The following is an 18,742-nucleotide window of genomic DNA, read 5'->3' as shown; positions in this document are numbered from 1 at the left end:
CATCTACCACTAAACTACACAAAACACGCTTGACTCCATTGGGAAGTAAATATTTAGTATCTACACTAGATGACTACTAACAAATCACAGTGGTCTCCCGTAACTACTAGTTAGTAGAGTGTACTCACTATGTGCCGCACAGTCGGTGCAAGTACTGTTAAGATCTGTGTAGGAACCGGACTCAGACCGGTGTAGCTTCCTGCTCGTCCGAGTGGTAAGGGGAAGGGCGAAGGGGGAGAACGAGTGCACTAGTGAGGGCTGTAAACTGGGGAAAGCTAGACTACGTACTACTTGGGCAGAGCAGCCATTTGGGGGCACAGCAGGAATAAAAAGAGAAGGTTATCATCATTGTTGTTGCACTCGTTGCAACACAACAGCAGCCCCATTGTGAAAGGTTGGCGACTCTGACTGTAGTCTGCCAGTACAGCTACTGTGCTCTTCTCTCCTTTCTAGATAAAATGCCTTCAGAAAGTATTCACACTAATTGACCTTTTTCCACATTTTGTTGTGTTACAGCCTGAATTTAAAATGGATTAAATATATATATATTTTTGTGTCACTGGCCTAAACACAATACCCCATAAAGACAAAGTGTAATTATGTTTTTCAACATTTTTATAAATTAAATAGAAATGAAAAGCTGAAATGTTTTGAGGCAATAAGTATTCAACCCCTTTGTTATGGCATGCCTAAATAAGTTTAGGAGTAAAAATGAGCTTAACAAGTCACATAATAAGTTGCATGGATTTACTCTGTGTGCAATAATAGTGTTTAACATGGTTTTGATTGACTCTCTGTACCCCACACATACAATTATCTGGAAGGTCCCTCAGTCGAGCAGTGAATTTCAAACAGATTCAACCACAAAGATCAGGGAGGTTTTTCCAATGCCTCACAAAGAAGGACACCTATTGGTAGATTGGTTAAAAAAGGAAGCCTGTGTATGAAAAAAAAGGAAGCCTGTACAGAATAAAAAATATTCCAAAACAAGCAGGGCATTAACCTAAATCTCAAGGCCAAATATACACTGGAGTTGCTTTCCAAGACAACATTGAATGTTCCTGAGTAGCCTAGTTACAGTTTTGACTTCAATCGGCTTGAAAATCTATAACAAAACTACAAAATGGCTGTCTACAAATGATCAACAACCAACAGAGCTTGAAGAATTTTTCAAAGAATAATGTGCAAATATTATACTATACTTGTGTGCAAAGCTCTTAGAGACTTACCCAGAAAGACTCACAGCTGTAATCGCTGTCCAAGGTGATTCTAACATGTTTTGACCCAGGGGTGAATACGTATCTAATCAAGATACAGTATATTAGTGTTTTTCTTTTCTTGTTTTTACCAATATTACAATTTGTCTTCGACTTCGACATTAGAGTATTTTGTGTAGATCGTAGACAAAATAATTACAAATAAATCCATATTAATCCCACTTTGTTAGATTACTTTCTGAAGGCACTGCAATATGCCATCAACGCCATGGGGCAAACCTCCCTGTAGCCAAGGCTTTCCCTACTGTACTGTATTTCCTTATTCCGTCCCTAGTCTTAGCCTTCCATTGACTGCCCATTTGATTAATAATGCGCCTTTACAAAAGGTTAAGGATCTATGTACTGTCCTGAAAGCTTGATTGTTTACGGGGATGAATTGGTAACAGTGGTGGTGGACGGAGGGGCAGGGAGCATTCTGAGGCCCTGACCCAGATCCCTGTATTGCAGAGTAGAAGAGCGGGAGAGTGCAGCTGCAATCTGGGGACTGAAGGCCCAGTCAAGCATGCCTTGTTTGCTTTATGTAAAGGGATTAAAAAATAGAACAATCAGAAAGCCTCAGCCTCTTGGCTTGTTCATTGCAGAGAATTTTGACTAAGAAATGGCATGTGACTTTAGAGATCGAAAAAAAAAGGCCATCATTCAAGACATTCATCTAGATTTGGCAGTCTTGGACACGTTTTTTGTGGCTCGCATAATGCTTGTTGACTACAAAGCTACCCTCTGCCCACTACGCCCACACAGATCCAATCCATTTGCTTAGATGAAGCTATAAAAATAAGCTGTGTAAATGAAGTAATTTGTTGTGTTCTTCCTGACTACAATAAGTAACCCCTGATCACACTTTTCTGGCTCCTGCAGTTTTAATGAAGATGTTCTTTTTTCGTTTACCCTTCAAGCTCCTTTACACACCCATCCTCTAATGCTATTTTGGGCCCCGCAGTAGCTATACCCTCAATAAAACATCCCTCTGTTTCTATCTGGAGGTTAATTGAGCAAGTGTGTGCTTTGACGGTCTGTGCTAGTTTAGCAGCCTATTTTACAGGCTGATAGATAGATATAATAGCTGACCTTTCATGGGGCCATCCCCTGGGCTCCTGTGCCCCAGCTGGACCCCGTTCTCCTGGTGATGCAGGTCGTTGATGGTCATGCCGGCTAAGGAAGCGCTCATGGTGTCCCCGGAGTTGTAGCTGTAGGTGTTAGGGGCGTTGTTCATATAGTCCTGGTGTTGATCCATAGCAAATCAGGTTCAGGCTATACAAAAGAGGAGCAGAAGAAAGTGCCAAATATATGTTACCCAAAAAATTGAAACGCGCCAGTGGCAATGGCACATAAAAATATCGGAATTCAGATATGACGTCATTGTTTTAGCGCTATCCACTTTTAAGAACCTCCGCTATTGAGCTCACCAGAGAATGTCAATTTCACTCAAGGTGGATCAAGTCAAATTCTGTGTTGCATTGGAGAGCCTATTCTTCTGAGAGATACAGGTGACTATCGGAATCCAATAGAGATAATCAAGGATGCAAAGGAACTCGCCAGTACCTGGTCCTGAGAATTTGCCAAGTAATTCAATGAACAACCTTTGAAAGTTGAAGAGTCTCTTCCGCCTGACATAAGCCAGTCAGCCAGCAGCGGCTAAACGTAAACAGACACTGCGCCTAAGAAAATCAGGTTATTTATATTCTTAACATGGGTAATTGGTGTAGAGTTACAAGACGAAAATAGTCCCCCTGTGCCCATGTGCGTTGTGTCCTAACTGTGATAACTCGCACTTCCTAAACAACCAGAGACTACCTCTGTGTTTTCTTCCTTAAGATTCACTTCAACTCAATCAGACGGACACTGCGCTTATACTTATCAGTGACCTAACAAAAGTGAAAAGCCACTCAACAGTCAAGCTTGAGGTTTTAGCCAGTTTATTTCTTTATTATTGTTTTCCAGTAACATCTTTAGAAATATGTCATTAAGATGTGTATCAACCATCAAGGAGTTAGAGGCCAGTGTGCGTGAGGACATGCTCGCTCCGCCAGATAGCTGTGAACGGCTTCAAATCTCATAAAATGAGGATTACATACTGTATCAGATTAAATCAAAGCCTAGGGTTACGTCAGCGTTTAGTCTATTTCTATCGGCTTTTTTCATCTTTCCCTCTCTCTCACACACCACACACATAGCCTTTTGATACCCTGACCACAAGCACGCACACACACAGAAGAACCACATAATATGAAACGTAAGTGATCATAAAAGCGTATTTATTGTCTTGTAAAACTTTTTTTTTTTACATCTGAATTCCGGCATCAAGTCATTACTAAACACGATTGCGAATGTAATTATACAACGGGTGGGTCTAATCCTGGACACTGATTGGTTAAAACCGCATTCCAGCTGGTGTCTATTCCACAATTTACCACCGGCTAAAGCTATGACTTCAAATGCCTATTTACTCTGTTCCGTCTCACTGCGCAATCCACTGGTTGTCACATCAGCCCAGTCAGACAATATATAAACTTGATCTCCACTGTAAAAAGCATCTAGACATTATCTCCCATTTATTTTATACTAGCAATTGGTACTCAATAGCGGAGATTTGTATAAAACTTGTGGTCTCTCTCTCTGACATTTGCAACATTGTTTCAATATTGAAATTCGATCCCCAGCGGTCCTAATGTTATTATTTTTTTTTTTTCTAATTTTATTTCACCTTTATTTAACCAGGTAGGCTAGTTGAGAACAAGTTCTCATTTGCAACTGCGACCTGGCCAAGATAAAGCATAGCAATTCGACACATACAACAACACAGAGTTACACATGGAATAAACAACACATACAGTCAATAATACAGTACAACAAAAGAAAACAAAAAGTCTATATACAGTGAGTGCAAATGAGGTAAGATAAGGGAGTTAAGGCAAAAAATCAGCCATGGTGGCGAAGTAATTACAATATAGCAATTAAACACTGGAATGGTAGATGTGCAGAAGATGAATGTGCAAGTAGAGATACTGGGGTGCAAAGGAGCAAGATAAATAAATAAATACAGTATGGGGATGAGGTAGGTAGATAGATGGGCTGTTTATAGATGGGCTATGTACAGGTGCAGTGATCTGTGAGCTGCTCTGACAGCTGGTGCTTAAAGCTAGTGAGGGAGATATGAGTCTCCAGCTTCAGAGATTTTTGCAGATCGTTCCAGTCATTGGCAGCAGAGAACTGGAAGGAAAGACGACCAAAGGAGGAATTGGCTTTGGGGGTGACCAGTGAGATATACCTGCTGGAGCGCGTGCTACGAGTGGGTGCTGCTATGGTGACCAGTGGGCTGAGATAAGGCGGGGCTTTACCTAGCAGAGACTTGTAGATAACCTGTAGCCAGTGGGTTTGGTGACGAGTATGAAGCGAGGGCCAACCAACGAGAGCGTACAGGTCGCAGTGGTGGGTAGTGTATGGGGCTTTGGTGACAAAACGGATGGCACTGTGATAGACTGCATCCAATTTGTTGAGTAGAGTGTTGGAGGCTATTTTATAGATGACATCACCGAAGTCGAGGATCGGTAGGATGGTCAGTTTTACGAGGGTATGTTTGGCAGCATGAGTGAAGGATGCTTTGTTGCGATATAGAAAGCCAATTCTAGATTTAATTTTGGATTGGAGATGCTTAATATGAGTCTGGAGGGAGAGTTTACACCTAGGTATTTGTAGTTGTCCACGTATTCTAATTCAGAGCCGTCCAGAGTAGTGATGTTGGACGGGTGAGCAGGTGCGGGCAGTGACCGATTGAACAGCATGCATTTAGTTTTACTTGCGTTTAAGAGCAGTTGGAGGCCACGGAAGGAGAGTTGTATGGCATTGAAGCTCGTCTGGAGGTTAGTTAACAGTGTCCAAAGAGGGGCCAGAAGTATACAGAATGGTGTCGTCTGCGTAGAGGTGGATCAGAGAATCACCAGCAGCAAGAGCGACATCATTGATGTATACAGAGAAGAGAGTCGGCCCGAGAATTGAACCCTGTGGCACCCCCATAGAGACTGCCAGAGGTCCGGACAACAGGCCCTCCGATTTGACACACTGAACTCTATCAGAGAAGTAGTTGGTAAACCAGGTGAGGCAGTCATTTGAGAAACAAAGGCTATTGAGTCTGCCAATAAGGATGTGGTGATTGACAGAGTCGAAAGCCTTGGCCAGGTCGATGAATACGGCTGCACAGTAACGTCTCTTATCCATGGCGGTTATGATGACGTTTAGGACCTTGAGCGTGGCTGAGGTGCACCCATGACCAGCTCTGAAACCAGATTGCATAGTGGAGAAGGTATGGTGGGATTCGAAATGGTCGGTAATCTGTTTGTTAACTTGGCTTTCGAAGACCTTAGAAAGACAGGGTAGGATAGATATAGGTCTGTAGCAGTTTGGGTCTAGAGTGTCTCCCCCTTTGAAGAGGGGTGATGAACATGTAGGGTTCGGGAGTCGGGACGACACACACAGGCAGGCAGCTCTTCTCAGACAGTTCAAAATCATGAATCAGCACAATTTTTGTGGACATATACAAAAAAATAGAAAACAGGCAAAACGAAAAATGAAATGCAGCAAGTATGCAGTGTTTCCAGCTTCAGTTTGTGTAAGGACGACGCTGGGAGACAAGAAGCAAGTACAGGGAGTGAACATTTAATGGAACAACGGACATGAAACAGAACACAGGGGAAACAGTCTGGACAGGGGAAAACAAAATGACAATAATGCTGACACGGGGATGAAACAAAGGACCAGACTGATATAGGGAAGGCAATCAAAACATGAAGGAGTCCAGGTGAGTCCAATGAGGGCTGATGTGTGTAATGATGGTGACAGGTGTGTGTAATGATGGGCAGCCTGGCGCCGAGAGAGGGGGAGCGGGAGCGGGAACAGGCGTGAAAGTTTGAAGTGAACTGTGAGCTGTATTGTTGGCTGTGTTGTTGGCTAGCTCCTCTGAACAACAGTGTCCGGACAAGAGCGCACATTTTCTATGCCAGGTGAAATTGCACATCAGTAGCTCATTCTTATGAACGTATCCAAATACATTTTACTAGAAAACAGCTTAAACTAATGCAAATGCAGCTACATTGCTGTTATTCTGGCTGCACTGTTTGACCTGACTGTAAGTTAGCTGTTCTTGGCTATCTAGCAAGCAAGAGATAAGAACATTACCAGCCAGAACAATTGCGTCGCATCCATACAGAACAAAAATACTTAACGACTGGGTTGCGTCTGTGGCCAGCCGGCTTGTGTAGCAACCCTACATTTGTGTCAAGACTATCTCGTGGAAGGATGAAACAGTACGAATAAATTAATCTAAATAAATGTTTTAATGAAACTACTTCAATCATTATTTGAATATGTTGGTAACCCACTGTATAAAAGTGATAATTCCCTCGAAGCTGGTGTTTGAAGGATATATTGGCACGGTTTGCCGGCCCGAGACAACACGCATGCCAATATATCCTCCAAACACCGGCTTCTCGGCATTATCACATAATTAGACCCCATTTTTTAAAACCACTGTTGCCTGTATACCGAATTCTAATTGTTCCTTTCGTATACATTGATTTCTGGAGTAATATGCACGAGGACACAACAAACAACATGCATGGACATTATCTGCTGAAATCTTAAAATCTTTAGTTTGAGCGATAATGGCAGTGAGAGCATATTCATCAGAGCGAAGGCCTAGATGGGCTACCCTTCTTCCCAATATAACCTACTGTGTGTGGGCCAACACACTATCACAGCCTATTGTGAAATAGACACAAATTACTTCTTTGAAATTCGTGATGTGTATTAGATGGTTTTTATTGTAACGCATTTGTGTACATTACACAAATTCCAATTTTTTGTGTCTAATGTTAGCTAGGCTAGCTAGGTGGCTCACGTTAGCTAGGCTACGAGTTAAGGTTAGGGTTGGGGGTTAAGGTTTAGGTGGCTCACGTTAACTACGCTACGGGTTAAGGTTAGTTAGCTAAAATGCTAGCTAAGTAGATAAAGGGTTAAGTTTGGGAGTTAGGCAAAAGGGTTCAGGTTAGGAAAAGGGTTAGCTAACATGCTAAGTAGTTGCAATGTAGCTAATTAGCAAACATTTTAAAGTTGTCCGTGATGAGATTTGAACAAACAACCTTTGGGTTGCTAGACATTTGCGTCATTCGCGTTACATGCCCACCCATTCCCCCTGCCCAACCTCCCTCCTATTGTTTCTGTATTAAGTAACCTACTGTCTTTATCTGTGATTGAAATGCACTGTCAAAAAATCATATCCTGCACACTAAAAAAATATACTTTTTTGTGTGCCTGTCACTAATTTCCGATAAGCAATTTGTGTCTATTTCACAATAATATGTGATACTGGGTTGGTGTGGACTGCTTGGCCTGAAAACCTGACCTTCACTGGGTGCACCAGCATATCTTCTGTCCTTGACTGTTTAAACAAACACAATCCTGGTCCTCATATATAGCACAAATGAGAAGTCACCAGACCTGGGAATCAAGCCCTCAGAGCACCCCAGATTAGGAAACCTTAACTGGGGTGCAAAAGTCCCTGCTGGACAGTGATCTCGTTAGTATGTGTGGCAATGTGCAACTGAATTATTCATGAAATATGTATTGAAATATGTACATGTACATGTATAAGTAAAGTGATGGGTGTGAGGCAATAAAAAGTCTAACTAAAAAGTAATAAATATAATGTTTAAATTGTTAAATTGTCATTTATGATATTATTTTTTGCTGCATCGCCACATACAGGTAACCACCAACAGAAAGTGTCTTAATAGGGCGTTGGGCCACGACGAAACAGAACAGCTTCAGTGCACCTTGGTATAGATTCTACAAGTGTCTGGGACTCTATTGGAGGAATCCGACACCAATCTTCCACAAGAAATTCCATCATTTGGTGTTTTGTTGATGGTGGTGGAAAATGCTAGCTATGTTCGAATACCCATATTAACATACTGTATACTGCATACTTAGTAAGTATATACTACATACTATATAATATTAGTTCATTTTAGTATACTGTAAACGAACAGTATCCTTTCAGGTGAGTGTACTAGCGCTTCGAATGTCTCCCGGAAGTTGATGCTGTTGCTAGCTTGTTAGCATAACTAATTACTAGCTTGACATCTTATCTCATTAACAAAGTCCATTGAGAACGCACAATGACTATACCACTTAGCTAAGCTAAGAATGACGTGAATAATCAAGTCAATAAATGTAGTTAGTTAGAGAGCATATAGTTAATATACTGGCAAGTTCCATGTATTAGTAGCCAACTAATGTTAGATAGCTAGCTAACTAACCGCTGTAATGATATGCTATGTGGTTTGTAAGGCTAGCGTAGCTAACAAATTGTCAGCCAACATAACATTTAACGTAACTTATTTGAAAAGTCATTACCTTATTACATTGCTAAATATGTTCTTAACATATGTCATGATTAGCTAAAGCAATGTATTTGTATTTATTCGCTCTCGTCGTACTTCGGCTGCATATTTTCCGCCATTTTCTTCAAATCTGAAAATGTGGTGAAGCCCATTTTCTGAAGAATTGCATTTTGGCCCCTAAAATCACAGAAATAGTGTCCACTGCTTTTGTATACTTCATATTTTGGCAAATGTAGTATGACATCCGGGAACTTTTGGCATACTAACTATATCCACACTATTTTTACCTTTATTTAACTAACCAGTCAGTTAAGAACAAATTCTTATTTTCAATGACAGCCGACGAACAGTGGGTTAACTGCCTTGTTCAGGGGTAGAACAATAGATTTGTACCTTACCAGCTCGGGGATTTGACCTTTCAGTTACTAGTCCAACGCTCTAACCACTAGGCTACGCTGCCGCCCCTATGACCACTATAGGCATAAAACATACTCAATATATGTCACAAATAGTATGGTTAGTGAGGTTAGTATGAGTATTCAAACACCGCTGCTGTCTCAGGCGTCGCTCCAGAATCTACCGTACGTGTTCAATTGGGTTGACATCTGGTGACTGAGATGGACATTGCATATGGTTTACATCGTTTTCATGCTCATTAAACCATTCAGTGACCATTCGTGCCCTGTGGATGGGGGCATTATCATCTTATGGGGGGCATAGCCATGGTTGCCAAAATAATGTCCTGCCCAGCATTTTTATACAAGACCTTAAATATGATGGGATGCTTAACTCAGGAACCATACTTTTGTGGAAGCACCTGCTTTCAATATACTTTGTATCCGTCATTTACTCAATTGTTTCCATTATTTTGGCAGTTACCTGTATATTCTACCACAAGGGAATAAACATTCACTTATGCAGTTACTCTCAATACTTGACACAACTCCCTCACAACACTCCCATTGTGGATTTACACAAAAAAAGAAGTCAAACAACAAGTGAGCTGCTGCGCCATGCCAAAGAAAACAATCCCTCAGAGAAAGTTGACGCTCCATGTCCGGGAGCTTTGAGGATTAGGAGAACTAACAGAGGCAAACTCAAGGTCGAAAAGAACTAGATCCCTTATCTGATAACCAGCATATCTATTTTATGCTATGCTTCTATACTTCAGTCCCCAGGTTGGCAATAGCTAATTTTCCCCATGTTATTATTTTGTCAGGGATCGTGCCTATGTAGAAAACACAGTGTAAATTTAATCTGATCCTGCTTTGAGAATCCACCCCTCTCAACAACAAAAAAACATTTGAGAAACAACAAACAAAGACACTTCACCAGGTTGTCTTTTGCAGTAGAAGGAGGTGAATTCAACAGAGACATTCCCACTGGGCACAGACGTCAATTTAAGGTCTATTCCACGTTGGTTCAACGTAATTTAATTGAAATGGCGTGGAAACAACGTTGATTCAACCAGTGTGTGCCCAGTGGGTTCTAACGAATTGCTGTTAGCACTAAAATAAATGTTATTTAGGACCAGTCTCTCAACAGAATTCAATCTTCGCTGGCTTCAATTTCAACTGCTAAATATAACGAGGACTTTATTCCGTGTTGCAATTTCATGAAGGCACAGAAAGGTTGGCTGTGACTTGCAACCGATCCCACGTGGAGCGTGTGAAAATGGGATCTTGGCAAATAGGCCCTGGTTCTAAAGCAAACCCAGCATAGATGGCGACAGAAAGAGCATGATCAACAAAGATATTGACATAGCTCTGGGAGAACCAAGACATACCCAAAGAAATTACTGACATTGCTACTGTGAACCAACAGAGCTCTTCTTGACCTATAGAACCACTTATTTTCTGAGGAAGACTCTAAATGCCAAGGCCAAGGTTGAGATTAAAATAAATGGGAGTATTTGCTGCAGTTCTTTTTGTCAAACTAAGGATTTACTACAAAGAAAATATACAAATTTGTATTAAAACCCCTAAAGGATTTGTGCCAAGCAAAATGACTCGGTTCATCAAAGCAGCAGATTTAATGACTCAGTAGAATCGTGAAAAAAGGTTTCCTTCAACACCAAAGATGACAGAGAATCAATAATAAACTGCAAAAACAATCAAACCACATACAGTCTGTAATACAAACGGGAAATTGATTTTTTTAGCCAGTTCAATGGATTGCGATACAAAAACAAATGGTTTGCCGATGCAGTGAGTGTATCTGATGGCATGCTCACTATTGCTGCGTGTGTTAGCTAGCTGCCCTCATGCTTGACTGCTTCTGTATCGCTGACCTACTTTCACCATGACTCCCTCTGTATACTCCTAGTCTCCATCCTCAGGCAGGAAGTAGTACCATAGAAACAACACTGAACTCTACCTTTAAAACAGGCCTACACCTACCAAGTGGCTAAGGATAACCGTTAAAGTGAGCCTAATTTTTCGCATCATACTGCTGGGAGCTGGTAAAACAGCTTGCAGCACAGCCTTCTTAATGAGTATGGCTCACTCAGCATCGGATGGCAGCACGTCATCGTCCACAAACACACGTTGGCTTAGAAACTGCGGGCATACTTTTCACAGTGGTGGGACATTTTTTTCATGTCTTTGAGTTTCTCTGCGTTTAATTCAGGATTGGGAAATGTCTTCTTTTTTTACCAACAATTTGGTAATGCTTCCTATAAACACATTGCATTATAAGCAGCATATATACGTTCTTATGAACAATGTATAAGGCGTTCATAAAATGCAGAACAGAGGTGCTAATAATTAGTATTCATTCATTTACAGTCATAGGAAGTGTCACTTGTTTTTTTTGTCTGGAATTTGATTGAAGCTTACCATTTCCCTTCGGCGCTTGAATTCAGGATATCTGGAATTCTGATACTGTCGTGATAGAACATGAACTGTGATGGCCTCAGACGCTGCTGCTGCTGCTACATGTTCCAATATGTACACAGTGTCAGCAGCTACAGTACGATCTGCCACACACACCCCCCTTTCTGCCACTTTAATGAAGACTAGTGGTGCAATGAGCCAACGGCTTCCATCAGCATGGTGCCAATTAACCGTGTACAAGAATGCCGTTAAAAGCCCAGTATGACTTTAATCCTCCCTTTAACAATCCAATACAATCCTTTTCAAGAAAGACCTCATTTGGATTTCTTATGCAAGATTCTACAATTGTCTGAGGACATAGTCGTCTAGGACAAAGTCATTTTTAATAGTGCCCCCCCCCCCCCCCCCCCCCCCCCCAAATGCGAGACAGTGCCTCAACTGCAATATCTGCTGGAATAAATCCATTTGATGAGGAACAACTGCTTCATTGATTGCTTTTTTTTATTGAACCTTTATTTAACTAGGCAAGTCAGTTAAGAACAAATTCTTACAATGACTGCCTACCAGAAGGCAAAAGGCATCCTGCAGGGATGAGGGCTGGGATTTAAAATGAAAGGACAAAACACACATCACGATAAGAGAGACACCACAACACTACATAAAGAGAGACCTAAGACAACAACATAGCATGGCAGTAACACATGAAAACACAGCATGGTAGCAAAACATGACAACAACATGGTAGCAACACAACATGGCAGCAGCACAAAAAATGGTACAAACATTATTGGGCACAACCAACAGCACCAAGGGCAAGAAGATAGAGACAACAATACATCACGCAAAACAGCCACAACTGTCAGTAAGAGTGTCCATGACTGAATTTTATCTCCAAGAGATGGAGATAAAACGGTCCAGTTTGAGTGTTTTTTGCAGCACGTTCAAGTCGCTAGCAGCCATTACGAACACAGGCTGTGAAACAGTGATCACTAAGGTCATTACAGAAAACACCAGACTGATAGCTACCAGGATTATTTGTAAGGATAACATCAAGGAGAGTAGCCTTTTCTGGGTGTTTGGAGTCATACCTTGTGGGATTGGTAATAATCGGACAAAGATTTAGGGAGTCCCACTGCTTTAGGACTTGGTCAGGGGGTTTAAGCATGTCCCAGATTAGGTCACCTAGGAGGACAAATTCAGACTTAGTGTAAGAGGCCAGGAGAGAGCTCAGGGCAGGTAGGGTACAGGCCGGTGCTGATGGAGGACGATAGCACCCAGCAACAGTCAACAAAGAGCTATTTGAAAGTTTAATGCTTAAAACCAGCAAATCAAATTCTTTGGGGACAGACTCGGTGGAGACAACCGAGCACAGAAGGTGTTCCTTGGTAAAGATTGCCACTCCACCACCTTTGGAAGATCTGTCTTGCCGAAAAAGGTTATAACCAGAAAGGTCAACATCAGTGTTCAAAACACTCTTTCATAACCATGTCTCAGTAACGACCAACACATCTGGATTGGGGCTGTGAACCCACACTTTCAATTGATCCATTTTAGGTAATAAGCTTCTAGTGTTAACATGCAGAAAAAACAGGCTTTTACGAGAGCAGAAATCAGTGAAGCAGATATCAGAGCATAAGTCAGAATTGGGGCTAGCAACAGTAGATGGGCCAGGGTGTACATGCACATTTCCAGATATAATCAGCAGTAATACAATCAGGGCACGGCAGAGGACAGGTAGAGCTCTGCAGTGTTGATTTATAACATTTGAATGTACATTAGATGGCAACAAGATCATATTGTACAGCAATTTCATCAGGTAGCATGAATACAAAGCCGGCGAGAGGTGGTTAGAATAGGACGGGAGGCCAAGAGTCTGTGTAACCAATAGAGAGTCAGAGTCCAGAGTGTGGGAACAAACATAGACTGTCCCACTGTTGGGTCAACAAGCAAGTTCATAGTCAACAAAGCACGCAGGAGTCACGAGGCAAATGGCATAAAGCATAAGCGATAAACATAACAACTTGGGGCTAGCCATTGTAAGTTCAGAGTCACTCGCCTCAACAGTGCATGTGTGCTGGGGATGAGCGAAAGCTGGGGAGAGAGGGGGGTACCTATACCAGACAGGGGGAGACAGGCCAGGGCAGACAGTGAACAGATCGCCAGGTGGAATCCAAGCAGCAGTGCAGCAGGCAACGGGAGTAGGTGTCACACCCACTTGGGAGAAGCTTTTTTCGGGAGGCAGATTCCTTGTAGAGAATCCCTGCAAGCTAGCTAACGTAGCTAGCGAGTCTCTGTCCGTCTTTTCTAGATTTATCCAACTCTAATTCTATATTTTTGCAGAACTCAGGAGCCCATGCTCTCTGAGTTGAAAGGAATATTTTTAATTAGTAGGCCTACTATAGGCTATTCTAGACAGTCTGTCGCCACCGGAAACTCTTGAATTGATCCTGATCACCCCTACACCATTCGGGTTCCAACCTGGTCTCATAGAATAGACATAACATAATATATGTAAATCCTTGATGATAAAATTAGTATGCTATGTTACATTTGGTATGGTTACATAAGACAGATGGCACAGATAAGACAGATAAGGCTAAAAAGAAAGTAGGGTGGTTGGTCGGGGTGGATGCGTTGACGTATAACGCAAACGTCTAGATACCGAAAGGTTGCGAGTTTGAATCGCATCACGGACAACTTTAGGATTTCATCTAATTAGCTAATTTTAAACTACTTACTTTTTTTTTGGTGATGGACATCCACTAATGAATACATACCATACGAAACGTAACATATCGTACTATTGTAAAGTGGTTGATCCACTGGATATCATTAGGTGAATGCACCAATTTGTAAGTCACTCTGGATAAGAGCGTCTGCTAAATGACGTAAATGTAATGTAAATGTTATGTCCAGAATAATACGAAATGCTCTGAGACCAGGTTGCAGCGTTCAAGTCAATTCCATTTGAATTGAAAGCTGGAAAGAAACCAATACTGAAAATGGTTTTATTTCAAATTCATAAGGTGACTGGCAGAAACTGTGACAATTTATTTTATTAATGAATTGTATTTAAATTCATATCCTGAATTGGCTGATTTTCTGCTTTAGCCTATAAACCTTTGGAGAACTTTTGGATGGTTGCTTCAACAGGAAGTTATTTGTTGAGTTGGCCTCTCTCCCAATTTGGGTGTGAGAGTTGTTTCGATAAATCGTTCTAATTGGTTGCTGTAATTAACTTAAAGTATTCAAGTTCACATCAATTACATTTATCAAGGATTTGTCTGTCAGCTTTGTGGAGGATTGGAACACAGGTTCCACTGCAAATATAAACGCAAATACCAGAACTGCCAATAGGCTACATTCCGTTAGTGCCAGTGCATCAATACTGCTGTAGAAACTTGCAGCTGGGTGTATCAACACCTCCACACATGACCAAAAACATGTAAATTCGTCCACTATGTTTCATATTTTTGCAAGCGTGCCTATAGGCTACTATAGCCTATGAGTTGACATGTCGATGTTGCATTTCATTTCATTTCATTTACCGACCATGCAATCCATTTTACAGAATGCAATCCATTTTATAAATGTTTTCTTAATGCTTTCTCGATTTTATAAATTGACATTTCATTCTCATTATTGTCACATTGCATATAGGCAATGTGCACTGGCGCAAACGGTTGGTTTTCCCCGATCAGGCTGTTCCATCATTGCATCGCCGCCGCTCCCCGAGACAGGAGAAGAGAGGAAAGGCGTGTCCGTGGAATGAAATGGAGACTTGGCTACTACTGACATCCATTCTAACCATTTCATACCAAGCCGCTGATTAAACCCGCAGCAATTGATGACACGTGTCATCGATTGCCTCAAGTATTTTCCTTCCAAGAGGGAGGCTGGCATACAATAGGCTTGTCATTGTCTAGATTCTACTCAAGGCGAATATAATGCGCTCATGGATTTTGTGCACGCCTCATTTCAATAGATTAGACCCCTCGACCAACACAAGCGGATTATTGCGCTAAACAAACCCATCACCCATATGTGTAAAATCAGATGACCAGCAACACTGCTGCAATGGCTGCATGTCTTCTCAAAGGGTTGACTGCTCTGCACACGGAGGAAAGGGCGGAATTGCATACCATTGGTACAATATTAATCAACTATAAATGGGTATGGCTCTTCTGTTGAGTGCAGGCTATGGAAAATTCACACCACTTTTGTTCAGTCGCTCATGAAAAAAACATTTCACAATTTGATAAACCCTAATTATGCAAATATATAATGATGAAAAGAAAACGTGATATTTGAGGCACAATAACCGGGCAAGCTTGTCGTTGTTGACTCACAACGATGCCATGTTTTGGTAGGGCCTCGGATGTAAGGAACATGCAAAAGATCCAGAAAAAACGCACTGTTTACCTACAAATAGGTAGCCGACGGTTCCGTGGTATAGAAATAGTCACTACAAATAGCAGACCAGAAAAATAATAATAATTTGCTGTCCTGAAGAGTGTAAATGGCATCAAATGATGTCGAATCACTTTTATCCTTATAATAATGACATTATAAATATTTTATGGATTATCCTTGTTAAAATGTTTTTTAATCATATGGCGACAACAAATTCTTGTTCTTTCGTGCAACCGATGACACTGAGAAATTGTGATTTAAGAATAGCCTATCGTGAGGACATGTCTTACATTGCGTGCAACGATAAATAATGGCAGATACAAAAGCATGTTTGTGTATTGTTGCATGATGAACACTAAAACCAATAACAATAATACGCATTTGTATTCAATACATTTACATAGGCTACAAGTCTATGCAAACTGGATTTTGGCACAATATTAGGCTACACTGTTACAATATTATATTTGAATATGAACACAATTTGTATACGTGCTACTCTGGCCCAACCTCTCCCACCTCAAGGAAAAATATAAATGACAAGACCAATTCCGATTGAGAATTACGACGCGATTGTTTAAACGTTTCATTTGACGCGCATTGCAATCGAGTCCGCATTGCAATAAGAAAAAACACGGTGTAATTACAGTGGATTTGGGTCAAGTAAATAATATAATTATCTAGGTTTTCTTACCTGTGTGCAGACAGTGTGGTTGTTTCTACAGCTGCACAGTTGTTCACGGCACAGTCGTCAGACGCAGTTCACCAAGATGCCATAACGGGAGGCAGTCGCCAGAGAGCAGTAGATTTGTGATGGTGTCTCGAAGTGTCTGCCTGCCTGGCTCTGTCTTTGTCAGATCATTGAATTAACAGTCGTATGTATACCAGCCAAATTATTCCGTACCATAAAGTCATATTTATCAATTATAATCTATGGTCTATAATAACCCCAATTACACTTGGCATTAAATTATTTGACAGGCAATTTACTGAAAGTACATAATAGACACAGAGGGGACTCTGTTTACAAAAATCGGAGTGGTACTGTTCTATCGCCCTCTCTGCCCTCTCTGTGGCATTTATTGCCACACCCAGTGCCAACTTTTACACTGACTTGACAAACCAGTCAGCACTTTAAAAAAGTAGCAGGGGATTTATTCACAGACAGTCAGAAACTCTATATAAATGTTGAACCAACTATATCTTGGCTTGCCAACAAAAAATGTCCCCCTCTCCCTCTCCCCCACACCCATCTTTCCTTCTCTCTCCTCCCACTTTCCAGCTCTCCTTATCCTTTCTCCTCTCTCTGGAAATATGCCAAACCTTTTTCCCTCTGTGTCTCTGCCTCGCTCACTCTCTCTTTCTCTCTCTGCCTCTCTCTCCCTCTCTCTCCCCCTTTCACCCCTCCCTCTTTTCTCCTTCTCAGCTCCCCCTCTCTTCCTCTGCCCAAACCCCTCTCGCACTCTCTCTGTCTCGCATCTCCTATTCCCCTCTCTCCCAACCTCTCTCTTCTATCTCTCTGGAATTCTGCCCAGAACAACATCTGCCACTAGTTTTCTAGCTAAAGATGATTTGGATTTGTCCTGGGCGGGACTTCACTGTCTCAGCCAAGGTGCTTCTGTAAGTCCTCATCAGGCTAACCCTAAGAACCTCAGACCATTCTCTTAATCCTGGGTCAGCACTCTAGCACTCTGCCTCCAGGAAACACTGTCATGACAACAGTAGAGTGGGCCCTTGCAATAAGACATCAAAAGGAACTACACACATGACAACAATATATGGCTGTAATACGGGCTATATCTTCCTGCAATTGCCCATTCCTATTAACACTTTACAATAGGGTACTTGGAAGGTGTGTTTGATTTATATATATATATATATATATTTGTAGTTTATAGACAGTTCATTATTAGTTAATAAGTTGTTTTGTAAATCTTCTTTTCTCCAAAAGATTGTTTTACTAATGTAGACATGCTGATTACTTTTCAATCTTCAGCTTATTTTTGTGCCCCCCAAAAAATATTTTTCATTTGCCTTATTTCGGACTAAATCGTGTTTATAGACACCATCACAACAAGTTTGGTGATAAATTGGTTTATGTGTGTGTACTTAGTTAATTGTCCTTGTCTTGGAGACTATCCAGATTCAATGGTGTAACATTGTAGTGTACCAATAGGTGGCATGGCATTCATGCTTTACAGTCTGTTTCACATACCTCAAATGTATGTTGAACAGCCTATGCATGAAGCTATGATAATTCTATAACTGAGTGGACCATTCATAAATACAGTGTGTTCATATGGAAAACTGGCTCTGGTTGAAGCATGTTTGCCCATGGTAGAAATGTGCATATCAGACCTGAATGACCATCCGTTCAGGAGATAAAGGTCCTCAAAGTTGGCCCATTTAGCCTTTTTTTGAACCCCTGCGCAACCATGAAACATCCATATCTTGGTCATTGATTAAGATAAAAGGTTGATTTTGATATATTTGAATGCTTACAAACAAGATTTTCAAGCAGTTGCATAATGTCTACAATATATATATTTTTTTTATAAAAGCTGTCATTTTTAAATATTTTATGTCAATTATCTAAAAACGCTTAAACTCAGGAGTAAGATGTGTCTCAACTGTTGGCAGGCACAACACAAACACCACAGATGATGTAAAATAGGGTCTAAGTTACAACATACTGTATGTGAATATGAAAAAAAATTCTCTATGCGTTTTTGGATCATTGACATTAAAGGGAAAAAAATGACATCATTTTCACTGAAACATTTTTTCCAAGAATTTCTAAAATAGTTTGACATACCTGTTT

General features: G+C 41.0%; 1 protein-coding gene across 18 annotated transcripts in view; it reads right to left on the bottom strand.

Moving 5' to 3' along the window:
• The window catches only part of mapta (microtubule-associated protein tau a), a 40,971-nt gene extending 23,981 nt beyond the window's left edge, over window positions 1-16,990 (bottom strand). For 2 of the 18 annotated variants that reach the window (XM_045701881.2, XM_045701882.2), the window contains exons 1-2: window positions 16,616-16,962; window positions 2,346-2,528 (exon numbers count right to left, since the gene is read on the bottom strand). In XM_045701881.2, coding sequence (XP_045557837.1) covers window positions 2,346-2,511 — 166 coding nt within the window. In that variant the 5' untranslated portion in view covers window positions 2,512-2,528; window positions 16,616-16,962. 18 annotated transcript variants of the gene reach the window in all.
• Window positions 16,991-18,742: the final 1,752 nt, after the last annotated feature.

The sequence above is a fragment of the Salmo salar genome, chromosome 19, assembly GCF_965601325.2.
Source record: "Salmo salar chromosome 19, fSalSal1, whole genome shotgun sequence".
Taxonomy (NCBI): domain Eukaryota; kingdom Metazoa; phylum Chordata; class Actinopteri; order Salmoniformes; family Salmonidae; genus Salmo; species Salmo salar.
This window is presented reverse-complemented; position numbering and strand designations above follow the sequence as displayed.